At 46.7% G+C, this 17,055-nt stretch overlaps 1 protein-coding gene across 4 annotated transcripts in view; it reads left to right on the plus strand.

The window, feature by feature from the left end:
- Positions 1–14,519: 14,519 nt before the first annotated feature.
- The window catches only part of kank1a (KN motif and ankyrin repeat domains 1a), a 29,094-nt gene continuing 26,558 nt past the window's right edge, over positions 14,520–17,055 (plus strand). For 3 of the 4 annotated variants that reach the window (XM_080852417.1, XM_080852416.1, XM_080852414.1), the window contains exon 1: positions 14,627–14,790. Coding sequence is in view for 2 of the 4 variants with exons in the window: in XM_080852414.1 (XP_080708540.1) it covers positions 14,733–14,790 (58 nt within the window). In the remaining 2 variants the exon portion in view is untranslated. The other variant, XM_080852415.1, reaches the window with a different exon arrangement.

A 17,055-nucleotide genomic window follows, 5' to 3' on the forward strand; every position in this document is an offset into this window, starting at 1 on the left:
GTGTCCCCTGATGGTGACGTCAGGCTGGGCCCACCATGCTCCTCTGCTCAAGGGGACGTCCCCTTTGTTAGCCTGATAAGAGGCCTGTTGGCCCAGCTGCCTTTGAAGTCCAAGCTGTAGTACTTAATGAGAGAAGTCCCTGTCAGTCACATCTGTTGAAATGAGAGCGTTCTATCTCTCTCTCTTATATATATACACACACACACACACACACACACACACACATACACACACGTTCAGTCTCCCTATCTGTTTGTGTTACTATTTCTGCTTTCTATTTTTACTTTTTTTTTGTGGATCTACTTAAACATCAAACATAATTGGTGCATTAGGGATTTGTAAGCCGAAGTGAATGTAGAGTTACATTTAACTCCATCGGAAACCTCCTTATGTTGTACACAACAACAACATTGTTCCAACGAACGTAAGGAGAGCAGATTGGCGCCATCTCTACCACTTGCAACAATGATTCCAGTGTGTGGCTCTATATGTTTCATGACTACTTTTTTTCCTACCCTGACCTAGTTACTTTTTACTGGGCATGTTGAAGGGCTTTGGACTTGATTAAGGTGCACATGTTTAGACTTGAAGATGGACTGCAGAGGTTGATTGAGTGAAGCCTTCTCATTTTGCAGCTGGGATTACCACAGCGCAGAAAACACCCACCCTGTCAATGTGTTGGGACCACTCACAGAGGCTTTTTGTTTTTCATAATGTTAAGCCTTTTCTTCTGGAGACCCCACTTCTGAAAGTTGAATCACGTGTCATTCATTTTTCGCCGCGATGGAGGTTAACTCTTTCAATGCTATGTTTTAGCACCGCATCCCCTTTCACATTGCCTGCACTTCAGCTGCAGAGTTGCACGCATCTTGTGTAGTGTAAGGTTTCTGCGTTGGTCACAATAATTGCCGAATGTCATGCAATGGTCCTCCAAAACATTGTTGTGTATAAAAGAATGCCTGATAGAGTTGGTCTGTCTGTCTCTGTAATTAATGGGATGTTTACCGTATTTGCACTGTTGACATTTTCATCTTGTAACCCCTGTAGCCCCTATTAAAGTTGTTAGTGAGTGCTAAATGTGTTTACGGCCTCAAAGTCTGCATCCTCCACATATGACTCACGAAGGTGTATCTTGCTTCCCTCTGCCTGGCTAATTAGAGCAAACAGCCCGAGGCCTGTGGGATGTGTGCGTTGCCCTCTGACCTTTTAGGCTTTTGAAAGACCATCCCTCATTGTCAACGTACACAGTTAGTCATTATTTGAGCTCTTGATTTATTCATCAGTAAGAGGGGAGCGGATATGTGTTGTTGATGGGCAAGTGGAGAAGAGAAGCTAAGGAGCTTTTAATAGCGTATCTTTCTCAAGGAGAAATGCCCCACTGTTGTACAGCTGTGCCATTCCCACGTGTGTGTGTGTGTGTGTGTGTGTGTGTGTGTGTGTGTGTGTGTGTGTGTGTGTGTGTGTGTGTGTGTGTGTGTGTTGGCAGGGACACACACTGTAGGCCTTGTGGGTCTCTGCCCAGGCTAATCAGAACTGCTGTGAGGACCACAGAAAATCAACTGCTTTTCAGTTCCAGCATGAAAAGATGCCTCCTGGGAAAGTTTGGAGTGCTTTGCTTGACTAGGCCTGTTATAATTGAGTGTTTTGATAGCTCTTTGAGGCAGAGTGCAATGGAGAAATGGCTTAAGAGGAAGACAAAGAAGGGTCCCTTGTCAGTCTTTCACATTTTGGAAGACCCGTTCCGATCCTCCTTGTCAAAAATGAGGTTATGAGGAATGAGAAACTCACAATGTTGAAAGGCTAGTTGGAAGGCACATTTGCTATGGAGTCCAGTGTGCATAATTTATGCAAGATCAAACAGGTCCAAATTCTGCCTCTCATGACATTTTCCTGAATGAATACTTTTGAGAAAGCGAATGCCTTCCAGTGAAATGATCTGTTGTCTGTCTGTCTCTCTCTCAGAGGTGTGGCCTCTGCAGAATGAACATAGCTTTAATTCAGTCAGCCAAGTTCTGCACTGAGGGCTCGGCCCACTGGCCTCCTCACATTTCAAATGGAAGTGTCTCCCAGTCCCCACTGCCCTGCTCAGGTTACCCCTCTGAGTGTGGTGCGGTGGTGACTCTCTGTAATGGTGGGTTACTGCCCAGCCTCACTGGTCTCTCCGCTCCTGTTGCTGCTTTTGTTACAGAGAAATCTTAAGCTTGAGCTGAGGCGAGAGGTGAGCGCATCCTGAGCTAATTCAGTTCAGCTAATTGAGCTAATCTACGGTATTTTACTGATTCTACTGAAAAGTTGTGCTTTTTGTTATGCTGGTCGTAGGCACACCTAGGGATTTGTTCTTGAGAAATGTTGAGTTGGGTTTAGTATTTATTCTTATGTCAGTTATGTGTAAAAGGCTGAGCTGTGACTGTGAATTAGTTTTGTGAATTAAATGTAACTTCATTTTATACTTGTGTTTGTATGCTGTGTATTTTAATGTGTAATACAAGGACCATGAGCAGAGCAAACACATAAACCATAAAAAATGCATGTGTGCCCGCGATGCTCCTTCTTATCATTCCTTTGCAGCCTTTAGCTCCCTGAAGCAGCCTTTGCCTCCTGCTGATACCTCATTTAGTCTCACTCCCAGTGGAAGCCCTCGGTCTCGCCCCCTTTGTTTCACGGGTGCCCTGCACATGTCCTCCACCGACCATAAAGGCCACTTGTAAAATGTGCCATGTGGGGCTGAGCTAAAACTGAAACGAGCTGTAGGAGGATGGAGAATGAGACGGCCTCTGGATGCGTGTCCTCCAACTCCTGTTTGGGCTCTGCAGGGCTGTATGCAGCTGTTGGCTGGGTTTGTGAGAGCTAATGGTGTTTACATGTTCAAGGGAATTTCTCTCAGGGATTTGGACGACAATTGAACCACAGTATGAATGCTGTGCAGTATGAGGGCAGCACGGATGGAAAGTCTCTATTGTAAGGGTTGCTGAAGTAACCCTTGTTCATAGAATGAACCATGGGTTTGATGATGGATGTCAGTGGTGCAGGCATGGCATTGATCGAGATCTAGAGTGCAAGGATGCCCCTGGCCTATATTTCCAGTGGCTGGTCCTTTTGAAAAATGGGATCTGAATGTGTTTTGCTCCGCTCAGTAGGCAGCATGTCGCTTTTACTTAATTTTATTTTCACAACAGTCACCTCTATAGGGGCCAAGCTTTTCACCATACTGTGACTCCTCTTGTAATTAAGGCAAGTAAATTGCTTCCTGCTGTGGTTTGGGCTTTCCTTGTTTACAGTCAGGCATTAACTTCCCGGTGACATTGAGGTCTTGCTTTTCCTGTACTCTTGTGATATCCTGCCTCGGCACGCATCTCACCCAGACACATATGGAATGCCTGCGTGCGTGTTTTAGAAAATGTCGCAGGTGTGGATGATTTTGGCTACGAGCCAACTCGTATAGGCCTAGAGCGAATGAAGGCGTAGGGCAGAGCAGAGCAGAAGAATGGAAAGTCTTTTTCATTGCCTGCCGTTAATGGACATTTGCCTACTTGCCTAAGGCCTTGGCGTTCCACCCCTTGATCTCTATCTGCCCAAATGCTTCCTGTGCTTGTGCCTCTGTTTCATTCTGCAAAAATGGATTCTCTGATTCTTATCTGTTCAGCATGGAAATCATGAGGCTTCCAATATTCATCTTTTCTTGTCACTGTTTGGGACCAGATGAAAATTCATGACTCCATGCGAGTCCTTCCGCAACATAGGTGTGTGTGTGTGTGTGTCTGTCTGTGTGTTTTTTCGTGCGTGCGTGTCAGCTTGAGCTGACTGGTGCTGTCGACTATGCCTAGGCCGTAATTCACGACCTTCTCATATTTCTGTTTGAAGAATAGGGGACAGGTTCACCTAGGCAACTAGTTTCCGTGTGGATGCACTTCTTGGCGTGCTGTCTTCAACGCATATTTGTGTTTACTGAGAAATGTCACCACCTTTCCTCAGAGTGGAGGGGAAAAGAAAACAAAGGCAGCCACTGCTCCAAGGTATCTTTCTGAGATCTACTGACTTTGTTTCTTCAAATGCGCTGGTCCCTGAGGTGTGATGAGGGGGTGCTGACACATTCAGCTGTGCCGATAACGGCTCCGTTTTCCATACACACTTTTCTTGGGCCTTATAGATGCAGGCCTATACACAATAAATGATACAATTAAATATCTGTTTGAGAAATGGTTATCTGGAATAGCCTTTCAATTTAAAGCCATATTATACTTTTACCTGTGTAGGTGTTTATAGGGAATTCGTTTTTTATGGCGTCCTTAAATTTTAGTAAAGGACCGATAAACACATCTGTCAGTCCATCTAGCCATCCAGGCTCTTCACTGAGTTGATTGGAAGACTGTTGAATAGCTTTTGCAGCCCAATGTTAATGAATATTTTGCCAAATGACTTGACGGTGGCTAGCTGTTTGTGCTGCTGTTGGTGTTTGCCAAGCCAAGTCTGTTGTCTTTTAACTACTTACTTTGCTTGACAAAAACTCATTAATGCACCTTTAACTAAAACAGCTAAAGTTCGCGAAGAATACACTATCACTAAGCAAGCCACATCTGATATTTGTAGGATTGAGGAAGAGCTGTTGAAGTAGAAACTATTATTTAAGAGCTTCAAGAAAAAATGGGGCAGCACTTAATACAGATGTTGTAGACGGCATGGTTCAGTGGCTTCTGTCCATGCACGCTAAGGGTGTGTCTGTGCACATCCATATGTTACACACCGCAAAACGGGTTTGGACAGAAAGTTCCCCCAATGAACATTCATATATGTGCACATTGAACATTCATCAATGTGCACATTGCAGTATGCATGAAGTGTCTTTATCTGACACATTGTGGGTTTATCTTGAAGTTGTTAGCCTGGACTAGAAACTTCTGCATTGTGGGGTCCCAGCTCCCCATGTGTTTAACTGAATATCCTGTTCTGGAGCTGGAGTGGACGGGACCTGAGACCTCTGACAACCCCCGCCGTGAGATGGCTTAATTAAAAATTCTTCCACCTCGGCCCTTGCCAGGAGAGCCTGCCCCAGTGATGCACATCACTCTCCAAGTGTGAGGTAATGTTTGCAAACCTGATGAAAAAGGGCACAGCAAGACACCCCACTGAGCCGCTCACTCTGGGCCCATCTGCAGGCCTTGGCACATACACACAACTGGCCTGAGAGGACGGTTCCACCATTTGCACGGCCAAATTGATCAGTGCCTGCACACACTGAACCCATTCCCAGGCGTTCCTGTGGCATGAAGGTCGAGCGCTGCTCCCTGTCTGGCTGGAGCTGCCCACTCAGGACGCTGCGTCCAGTGAGCTCATCCTTTCAAAAACGTTGGACTCCCCGCTCCGTGCCCTACAGGCCCCCGTGTCCTCTCCCTGAACTCCTGACCCCAGAGTCCAACTTTTTTTTCTTCATTCCTAATTCTGTCCTCCCTACAATTTGGCCAAAAATTGCTGCGTGTTCCCCTAGCACTCTGAGCCCCTTTTAATGCATCGGATGCAATTTGCCCCCCCCTGAGGTTACGTTTCTTTTGTGTGAGCGGTTTCCTCCGCAGCATAATTGGTGTTAAGGATCGGATGCAGGCTTCTGCCTTTGATGAGGGAAAACATTGACACAGAGCCACAATGGCCATGTCTGTTCCCCCCCCCGGAGGACAGTCGACTGTAAGCGAGCAGCTTCCCCTGCTGTGTGTATGATGTTTCTATACCACCACAGTAAAACACATTTAACCCTTCGAGGGGCAGACTAATGTTAGCATAGCAAGATGGCCTTTTGACCCACACACACCCCATCTCATCACACACATCCGGCATCACTTAGGGTTGTTTTGGGCCTCCCACTTTGTCATATGGATGCTGCTGTTGCTCTTGGGTGTGTGTGTGTGTGTGTGTGTGTGTGTGTGTGAGAGAGCGAGCATGTTTGTGTGTGTGTGTGTGTGTGTGTGTGTGTGTGTGTGTGTGTTAGTGAGGGTATGTGTTTCCTCCATGACTGGCTCCTCTGTGTGTTCAGGATGTTGCGCACTGAAGTGTGAAGCATCATCACCACCAACCCCTCCCCTCTCTCCATGCTTCATTTGGGAAGCTGAACTTGTCTAACGATTCTCCATGACTCTCGGTGTCACTTTAGATCATAGCCCCCCTTTTGTTCACTTTTTGACAGTGCGTGTAATGGAGAATAATACCTGTGGAAATGGCCAGTTCCTGTCTTTGTGATTGTTCATACTCATCTGACTTCCTTTGTACAGCACTCCCTGAACTCCCTCCATGCCCGCTAATCTTCTAAGAAATGTTGCCTGGACTTGATTGGCCAGGAAGATGCAGATAGATTAACCACGGCTCGGCCCATCACTTTGCAAGCTATGCATAGAGTGAATTTGCTTTGCTTTCTTGATGGTTAGTGTTAAGAACACAATTTAATTGTGTAAGTTTCTTTATATGAATGCTAGAATACAGTTTTTTGTGCGTGTGCGTGTGCGTGTGCGTGTGCGTGTGCGTGTGCGTGTGTGTTTGTGGTGGGGCCTCAGAAAGGATGGCATGAACCCAAAGTACCAAGACCCTTCAGGAGCAGTCATAACCATTAATAGCAATTACGGCTTAAACACTGACACAGCATACGTGTTTCCACATAAAGAATCCTTTCTGTCTGTATGTTATCTCTGAGAAGCAGGAAGGATCCAGCTTACCTGAAGTCCGTTCAGTTTTGCGTAATGCCTTTTGGCATAGTTGGAGGCTCCTTGATATCAGAGCAGCTACTTCCAGTCTAGTCACTGGATCAGCTTAATGGTCACTTAGGCCCGCAGTGACAGAGCATAACTGCCACATTTGCTTCCTCAGTTGAGATAAGAGTCTTCTTGTTTACATAATGACTCGTTCCTGAGCTACAATTAAAACATCCTTTGATGGAGTAAGAGTAATACCAACAGCAATATCACTTTACAGGATCACAAGATTTCATTGGAAGTAAATAGCTGTGCATGATTCAGTCTAATTGGGTTCTTTTTTTTTGTATCCCTCTTCAGGTGCATCCTCTTGCTTAGCTGGGCTTTTACTGACTTGGAGATCTGTGGAATAGGTGGAATAACAGCTCTGGTTCAAAGGTAGGACAAGTCTCATGTTTTCATCTTAGCATTCAGACTTATCTTATATAGCTGTAAGTCCCTCCATGTATTCTCATCTTTGAGGTTAGTCAAAGCTTGTGCTTCGTAGCTCTTTATAGCTCTGCAGAAATAATTGATCGCATGAAGCTCTTTACAAGAGATGCCTTAAACCCAACTGCTGATGCCTGGCTATACAGCAGCATTAAATAGCACAATGCAAAGGAAAGTCTCTACACACACACACTCACTCACTCACACACACACACACACAAACACACACACACACACACACCAACACATCAACTTTACGCAGTTTGTTGCTCCAGGAGTGATCAGGTAAGGTGAGGTTTGAACCAGGAACCTGCTGTCTGACAGCTGACCCCTTTGCCTCCTGATTCTGTGTTGCCACTAGGGCTGTTGGGTAGGAACAGTATACTACAAGCCACCCTCCCCCACGGCCAATCTATAGGGAGCATCCTCGCACAGAACGGCCTTTGTGAGTGCACTCGCATTGTGAAGAGTCAACTACCAGACGCCCACCCCACCCCCCCCACCCCCCGACACGCCATCAGCAGTCCAACCGACGCTCATCACTCACTTTCCCCTCTTTCTCAGCACACCTCTGTGACCCACTTTTTGAAACATGGCTGTTAAACAACTGTGAGTCAGCCCTGCGGTATGGAGAGAGGATAATCTCTGGCATTACACTCCCCAGAGCTCCTTGGTTTCTCTTGTTGTTGTTGCTGGAGAAACATGGCAGGTTTATGAACTAGGTGCAGTTAACAGTGGGCGTGTTGTGAAATGGAGTTGAATGGACTTTGGTGTCGTTTTTATTTAGTGTTTTTTTTCTTCTCTTTAATCTGAGTTAAATGGGATTAAGTGAGGAGGAATTTGGTGAAAGTGAGGAGACTTGCACAGTATCGTGTTGAGGACGTGGGTGTTCTGGTCTGCACAAATGAGGCTTAATGAGAGTCAAGTCAAAGGCTCTGTCCATTCATACTCTCCCCCTCTCACACACACTCTCTCTCTCTCTCTCTCCCTCACTATTTCTCTTTCTCCCTTTCTTTCTCTCTCTCTCTCTCTCTCTCTCTCTCTCTCCCTCACACACAAACACATTGTAACTCTCTGGCTGTCTGTCTGTCTCCTTTTGTTGTCCACACACAGGCCTAAGCTCAGGCCCTCCTTCATTTTACCACAGGAAGCAATTAAACTCTGGTCAGTGGCATTGTGCAAGGCCCTATTTGCCCTACTCGGGGGCGACCGCACCAAGCCTGGTTTGCAGGCAGCCACTGAGCACAGAGTGTCCACTTGGACCCCACTGAAGTAGCGGAACGGAGAGGGAGGACCCCCTCCGAAATGGGATTAGGGTTCTCTTTCTCCTCTCTCCCCTCCTCACCCATCCACTCCTGCATTGTCAGGGGTCTACTGCTGACTGTTTCTCTCTCTCTTCTCTTTTGCCCCCTTCCCTGAAAAGTGAAACAAATCATTTAACTGCGACTCCAATACGATTAGTTCTGTTTCTCTCCCTCTTTCATTTCATCCCCCTCTCCACTCTTTCTCCAAATCTGTGTTATGTCACATAAGAAATGTTACTAAATTGATAAGACTTTAAATTATAGTGTCGACGTCCACATTCTTCATATCTTCATGGTATATTTGGAAAGATGGGTGTAGGTTTTGGCATGGGCGTGCTGTGGTTTAATGCCAGATGTCCCATAGCAGCACACCCAGGGCACATCTGCTTCTGTGCTGCGTAACCACCCTGTTATATTCACAGAAAAACATATTTCATGGGGAAATGTGGGGAAGCACCAAGGATGCTATTGATGGAGCACATAGCACTATCTATAACAGGCTGTGGATGGTGGGGAATGGGGGGGAGGAGGGGGGGTGGACATGTGAGCTAGGTTCCCTCAGTAGCAGCAGCAACGTCTGGCACGGAGAGCATCACTCGTCCCCCTGCTGATAAGGCTGGTCCAGATTAGCCAGTCTGATATCACGCTGAATGACAACGAGGCCATTTAATCGTGCCTAACCATGATGTCATCTCATTAAGTCACAGTCTGATAGTCCCCTCGTTCTCTCTCTCTCTCGCCCCTCCCCCCCACCACACCACACCTCCCCTACGTCCCTCCTCTCTGCAGACAATGACCAAGCCAAGGCTATCAGATGAGCAGCCCTGAGTACTGCACTGGCTCACACACACACACACAAACACACAAACACCAACACATGCTCACACAAAAACACACACACTCACACAGGAATAAAATTACAGTGAGTTTTTTTTTTTTGATGGGGGTTGTCAGACCAGCTGCTCTGGTTGTTGATCAACAGATGGGGAAGACTAGCTGGGGGATCGGCGCAGGAATATGAAATCAGATGAACACAATAGGGGCATCCTCAGAGGAGTGTGCCTAGGTCATCACTATGCAAACTCAACACGGCTAACCGGATCCAGTGTCATACAGACCCCACTCTGATGCAAATGCTAATGGCCTCACATCGCCCTCCACCCCCAAAACACAATACAATCTGCTTTTAAGAAATTACTTCTCATCTGCATATGGGACTGTTGCCACTCAGTGTTATGGTTCAAAGTCTTTCAGGTTTGTTCATTGTGTTTCTGTATTAGCTTTTAGTCTTTCTTGAGCTGTTTACCCATTGAAATTATTGTTACTCTGTATGGCTGGGCTTATTTGGAGCATGATCAAGCTTTTGTGTTGTGGCTGTTGAGCGTAGTGGAGGCCTGGTGGACACTTGATTGATTTCATGTCCTGACACGGCCAGTGGTCTAGGTCTTTGTCGTGTGGATCCGGACATGGGAACAACTGTGGGCATGGTATCATTCGGATGGAAAAAAGGCATGAAGAAAAATCCCATAGTTTCAATCAGGATGGGGGAGGAAGTGATTGATTTCCAATGGCCTCTCCAACCCCCGCTAACATAGCTTGACATGTCACCAACGCTGGCCAGACCCACGCGTCCCCACGGCCTGCCGGGTCAAAGGTGAAAAAGCAAGCGATGGCAGTGACGGGAAACCAAAGTCCTCACTGTGGTGCTGGGAGGGTGGGAGCTCCCAAGCTTCATCAGCTGGTGGCTGACTCTGGGCCGGCTCGGGCCCTCATCTGGACCAGACCACCCGGGTCAGAGCCAATCCAGTACTAACTGCCGGTGGTTGGAAGGTGGGAACTATCCGATGGTGGCGTAGGGTGTTTGAACTGGAGATATTTTTGTGTGTGGACATCCTCACGCCTCCTGCTATTTGCACAATATACATTTATGTGTGTGTGTGCCTGTGTGTGTGCGCACCTGTGTGTTTGTGTCTGTCTGTGTGAATGGTGTTGGTTTCCATGTTTGTAGTTCTTTGAACGAACGTGGAAATGCTCCAGCGTCCTTTATCTATCTGTCAGTGGGGGAGGTAATTGCTGGGCAACGGGGTGGGGGGTAGTGGTGGGGGGGTTGGTGGGCTTAGGCCAGTCCGCTGGGTGCCAGGAGGGAGAGTTTGCCCATTCCACACATTTCTGAAGCCTAATCTGCCCAGAACAGACCCTCCTCTCATTAACACCATTATGGAGCTTGCAGTGAGTCCACACAAAAAGCCCTAGCTTCAGAGTGGACCCCTAATTAAGACTGACAAGGTTTGGTTAAGCCCAGGAATGTCTCGGATTGTTACCCGGGCCAGTATTTTAAACAGGCCTGCGGTGATGGTCAATAAGGAAGTCCTCTTTAGGTTTTGGCTCCTCAGTGCTAAACTGATGAGCTTTTGTTTACCAAGTTCACAGGCCAAATCCCTTCGTTAAACTCTCCCTGAGAACAGCATTTCAAAGGGGCTGTGGGGGGTTGTGTGGATCAGTTATCCATCCTCTCAGTGCTCCTTTCGGTGTTCATTTGCAGTGCTGACCTGATGGTCACTCTAGTGTTTTAAAGATGGTTCTTTGACTGGTGTAGGAAGGACACAGGTGCTATGTGTGAATTAAGTGCCAGTATTGCCCTAACTTAGGAGAACAGCGGTTAGCGCATCAACACCCCACCCCAGGCAACCAGGCCACTTACAAGTCAATCAGTTGTGTTGAAAGGTCCTCGCCTGGGGCCTCCTGTTTGAACTTTGAGACGTGTGAGAGAGAGAGAAAGCTCCAGAACTGCGAGGAAGGCCAGAGAATGTGCTCCTCAGGCGTTTGATTGGCTGCGCCGCAAAGGTCAAAATGCTTAGCGCTGAATAGTGTCCCTTAGATGAATATACACACACACACACACACACAGGAGTGATAAATGGCCGGTATGAAGAAAATGTCAGAAAATGAGGAAAATTCACTCACAAAGCTTGGTGCTGTGATATTATTGTTCGTATACACTGTCTGTCAGAACTAGGCACTGTTATAACAACAGGTCAATTAGTTAAGGCTTTTTTTCTAGGCTATGTGTTTCATGGGTGTGTGTGGGCACATGTGTGTCCATGCATTTAATTTTGAGTGCGCTTTTGTGTGTTATAGCACAGGTGTGTGTGTGTGTGTGTATGTGTGTGTGTGTGTGTGAGAGAGAGCGTGTGTGTGTGTGTGAGAGAGAGAAAGAGAGCGTGTGTGTGTGTGTGTCTCTGAGTGAGAGAGAGAAAGAGAGAGCCTGTAAGTGTGTGTGTGTGTGAGAAAGAGAGAGCCTGTGTGTGTGTGTGTGTGTGTGTGTGTGAGAGAGAGAGAGCCTGTGTGTGTTGGTCAGACCCATGGGGGTCTCTCTTCTCCCTTGTATTAGCGCAGTGAGGTTTTGATGACTGACTCTGGGCCCCTCAGCCTGCTAGGCTCTGCTCAAGTGCAAAACAAATAACTGGCTCCAGCCTGTCCTTGGTCAAGTACGGGGTGATGCTGCTGGTGGTGGTGGGGGGGTAGATAAGAGAGAGAGAGCAAGGCGGAAAGAGAGAAAAAGAGGAAGAGAGAGAGAGAGTGTTAGGGGGAGGGCAGGGTAACAGAGTGGGAATGTCCAACCCACTGCCCCCCATTTACCCCTCTGGTTCACAGCGTGTGTGTAGGTGGAGAGCAGCTCTCCCAATGTTGAATGGGCTGGCTGAATCCCTCACTCTCTGGGTAAGCAAGGCTGTTTTGTGCTTTAATATCAAGCTGAAGGTGTACATTTTGCTTGTTGGAATGGTTTGTTTTTGACTTATAGTGATCCAGTGATTGACTGAAATGAATTAACTAATTGTTCATCTCAACTTGAATGAATGTCTGTCTTACAATTCAGACGAAAAGCCAATGCTATATATAGCATGTTATATACATGTTTGTATATTATACTATACTAACATTTCATCGTCCTCAGTTTGAGTATGCTGACTCCAGTTGTGAAGCAGGTGGGAAACTCATGGGCATATGAAGTCTGCTGTTGTTCTGTTGATCAGCCTTTACCTCTAGGTGGCAGTGTTGTTAGAGGAAATGCTGGCTGTTTCTGGGAGACCCCTCGTTCACTCGCTAGCACACTGTTTGAACAAACACAGTCTCCCAGCAGTCTGTATATTTGTCAGGAGAGATGTGGAGAACTTGATATGCTTGACTATTCCTGTAGTCTCTCTCTCTCTCTCTCTCTCTCTCTCTCTCTAGCTCTGTCTCTCTCTTTCTGTCTGTCTCTGAGTCTCAGCTTGTAAGCTCTTTTTAGTCTGCCCTTCTCAGAGATAATAATGGCTCATGGTGGACTATATATTTCTGTTCGGTGAGAGGACCTGAATAGAAGCTGGTTGGCACCGGGTCCTCGGAGCTGTTGAAGAAAGAAAGGGGGTGGGAATGGAGAGAAAGAATGCGCCCAGTGAAGCGCTCAGCTCAGCACTGGACCCCGCTGGCACTGTCTCACCTTTAGGGAGAGTGGTGCCGTGGTGCCGTGGTTCCAGAGCCATCCAGGCAGAACCGTTTGAAGTTAGAGTGCTAAGGCTGCAGACTCTCTCATCGCTCTGTCTACATGTTAATTACAGTCATTTTTACAGTCATTTCCTGGAGAAACTCCTGGAATCGTCTTGGTCGCTTTTCTCTCTATGTGTCTTTCTCTTTGTGTCTCTGTGTGAGAAACAGAACGAAGGAAAGAGGTAGTTGGTAGGAAAAGCCCTCTCTGGCGTTCATCTTTCTGCAAGCCTTATCATTTGTCTCAAACTCTGAAATTCACTGTGGCAAGAATAGGCTATTAGCGTGCTTTTCCTGGGAGTAATTTGAGGGTTGGCATTCTCACCCCTTCTTGGGGTGTGTGGAGAGGTTCCCCGAACAGGGGTGAGGGGTGGTGTCTGTGTGTGTGTGTGTGTGTGTGTGTGTGTGTGTGTGTGTGTATGGATTTTTAGGAGAGAAGATGTGCACAGCCATCGGTCATGGTTTCCAGCCTGGACAGATTAAACACATTCCTAAAATAGAGGGCTGGCAGTCAGAGCCAAGGGGAGCATTCCAAAAGCTGCTGTCCGCACCGCGTCCTCCCAACCGGACCCACTTAGGACCAGAGCCCAGCTGACCCTCTGGGGCCCCTAAAGATCGCTGACAGATCGGCTGTGAGAGGGACGCTCCTGCTTGTTTTTCTGTGATCATTGGCAAAGGCTAATAATGAGCCAAACCACACTTTTTGATGGGTGAAGGGGTTTAATGAGGATTGGTATCAGGATTTATTAAGGATTGATTAAGTATTAACAAAGCTTGTAAGGTCAAAATTCTGCTTAGGTTAATTTGGTTTGGTTTTAGGATCCAGGTGGTTTTCTGTACCTTTGGTTTTCCCTGTTGTGATATGTGCGTGCGTGCATGTGTGTGTGTGTGTGTGTGTGTGTGTGTGAGTGTGTGTGTGTGTGTCAGTCATTGGTTTTAATTGGGCAGGCAGACGAAGCAAATCTGATCAGCCAGTTCCTCAAAGCATTCCAGCGCTCAGGATTAGCCCCAGCACTTATTCCTCAGATGGGCTGAGCGAGCGAGAAGAGGTCAAAACCTCTTAACCCCCCCGAAACCACTCAAAAGGCGGGATTGGGTGTTCTCAGAGATTGGGAGTAAGAGAGAGAGAGAGAGAGAGAATATGTGTGTGTCCTGTCTTTATGTTTTTTGCATGATGTGCGTATCAGGGAATTTCAACATACATACGAAAATAAATGTGCTTCCCTTGATTTTCAACGGGAAAGCAGAAATGCCCCCATTCTAGCCATCTCTATTTTTTCCATGCTCCTCTGCCACGTTGGTGTAGACTAAAGTTATCATTTTTGTTTACACATTGTTCAGCTAACGCTTTGCTAAATCTTTCCTAAATCTCTATCCGTTGGCCTCACCTCACTCTGACCCAAAGCCCAGCTCTCCGGGGGCATGCTTAGAGTGGATAGGCCTGGGGGGCGTGGGGGTGCAAGGGCTGCAAGGGGGGCTGGGGCGATGTCGGTAAATTTAGCCTGTTGCAGTACGGGTGATTATATTTGCATGTCTGTAGCAGCGATTAAGTCACACTCCTTTCAGGCTGCAGATGCCCCCCCGCCCCCACTCCTGGTATATTTTGGTGACCCAGATCAGTAAGTGCTTTTTCGACTTGCCCCCCAGGCTGGTGGTCTATGTGGCTATAGCTGAGCGCGTCTGTCCTTGCGGGCACAGTTGCATTTAAGTGATTGGACACGCTGCGACTGAACTTGGACACTGTATGCCTTGTTGGATGTCAGGGTGCTTGGTTGACCTGTGTGCGTTTTCGGCTGATCAAGGTACAGTGTGTGTGTGTGTGTGTGTGCGCGCATGCACGCGTCTGTCTGTGTTTTGAGTACTCTAACCGCTGGTGTATCTGGTGACCTGTTGTGGTTTCTCTGAGATGTTGGCAGAGGGGTGGCATCTGGACCAGTACGGTGGTGAAGTGGAGTGCTCAGACAGACTGCCACTCCAGGCAGATTCGAGTCAAGCCGAGGGCTTCTTTCGGCATGTAGTTTTATATTTTTGCTTGGGCACGTACTTGCAGACGTTTTCAAGTGAACAGAAATAGAACTCTCTGCCTTGGAATTTCATGTAGTGCTGATTTAAGGTTTTCCTCTCTTCTGAAGTCTGTCATTTATTTCAGTTTTGGGTTATTTCTGTGCTCTTGTCATTTATTCCTGTTTTAGGTTATTTCTGTGCCCTAGCTTGATAAGAGTAGGCTCTCCTGAAAGTAAGAGAAAGAGAGAGTGATCAAAAAGAAAAGATTTGTTTTTTTCTCCTTCATTCTCCTGCATTGCTGTTTCCTTGTGTGGATAATTGCTGGGCTTTGAAGGTGGATTTGGAGGGCTGCTCAGCATGGTGACTCGGGGTGATAACGGGGGGAGCAGCAGCCTGACTGAACCCTGCTGCTTCAGCTACTGCTGTTGGGTCCTTCACAGACGTGCATGTGTGTATGTCTGAGTGTGTGTTAGTGTGTCCATAAATGTGCAGAGGTATGTTGTGTGTGTGTGTGTGTGTGTGTGTGTGTGTGTGTGTGTGTGTGTGTGTGTGTGTGTGTGTGTGTGTTCACACGTGCACATATAAAGGATCTGCACTGCCCATTCACATTGTGCACTTAAATGGAGCCCAGCTGCCTGCTTTCATGGTCGACCAGCCACCGCTCAAGACACCTTCAGCCTCTCTTCTCCTTCACCCTCCCAAAACCCCCACCTCCCACCCTGTCTTCCTGCCTGTGTCTAGGAGGTGTTTGCTGGTCGTCCTGATGCAAAGGGCAAACGGTGTGTGAGTGAGAGAAAGAGACTTTCCGTGAATCAGTCTTTCGAAAAAAACACGCATTTTGTTTGTCCACATACCCATATATTTTCTACCTGAGACAATCATAGTTAAGCCCAGTGTGATTCTCCTATGTTTGAGAATCTCTCATGTAATACCCTGAATATAGTACGGCAATTATGAAAACATTCCACTTAAAGCCCCGTAATGTGAGAATTGGTATTTTTTGCCACTGAGCTCCCCCTAAAGTTTCGAAGTATAGTTCACTTTTACATCACAAACCCCTTAACGGACAGTGGTACTCGAGTATTTGTTGACAAGCTGAAGGGTATGGAACCGACAAAGACAACCAGAAGCCAATGAAGCATGTTGACTGAAAAGGTAGAGTAATATTACAAGATTTTACTCAACTATGACTCTACGTAAGGGATAATGTATTGTCCGGAGGTCATTCTCCAAAAATAATTCCCGACGGGGCGAACAACACCCCGACGCGCAGCTGAGGAATGATATGAAGATGTGAATTAGAAGTACAAAACCCGTTGCCAATGACAGCGGTCATTATCTTTTCGCAGCGGTATTTTAGCAGGAATTAATGTGACCTATGACGTAGGGATGGCCCATTCAAATCAACGGTACTTTTTGGAACATTCTGAAGAGCCGTATAATAAATTGTTTTATTTATTGTGACATAGGAGATGAACACTAACATAACGAAAACAAAAACAGAATGACACATTTTTGTTTAAACTGTCTGCATTTTCAGCCTATATACATTGTTTTCTTTGCGTTTGATGTGTAATCAAATAAAATGTTGGGCGACATTGGACAGTGTAATTTATAACATGCTAGCTGAGTTAGGTTGTCGAGGTGGCAAAATTCCAAGGCTTATTTAGCAACAAAGAATGATCGTGAGGTGGCGTGAGATGAACTTATTTGGATTCTAACCTGACACGGGACTGAGGTCGATTGAATTTGGGCATCTGGAAAACTACAAATCTCTTTGAGACAGGGATGACAATGATAAGGTTACAGCCTACGTCACGTTCTTTCAAAAATAACATTGGCTGAGTAGTCCAACAGAAAGAAGGCCAGCACGGCATCTGATTTGCACCCTTCGTCTCTTTTAGCTCTCGCCAACAAATAAAAACCAGTCAGAGACTGATTCTTGTTCGGTCTCTTGCTTGGTAACTCCCTCTCTTTCCTTTCCTCGCTTCTTCCCAAAACGTCTTTGTCTGTTTCTTTGTAGCCTCTGCCATGACATCCATACAGACAATACTGTGCTAGCA

This window comes from Sprattus sprattus (genome assembly GCF_963457725.1).
Source record: "Sprattus sprattus genome assembly, chromosome: 15".
NCBI classification, from domain to species: domain Eukaryota; kingdom Metazoa; phylum Chordata; class Actinopteri; order Clupeiformes; family Clupeidae; genus Sprattus; species Sprattus sprattus.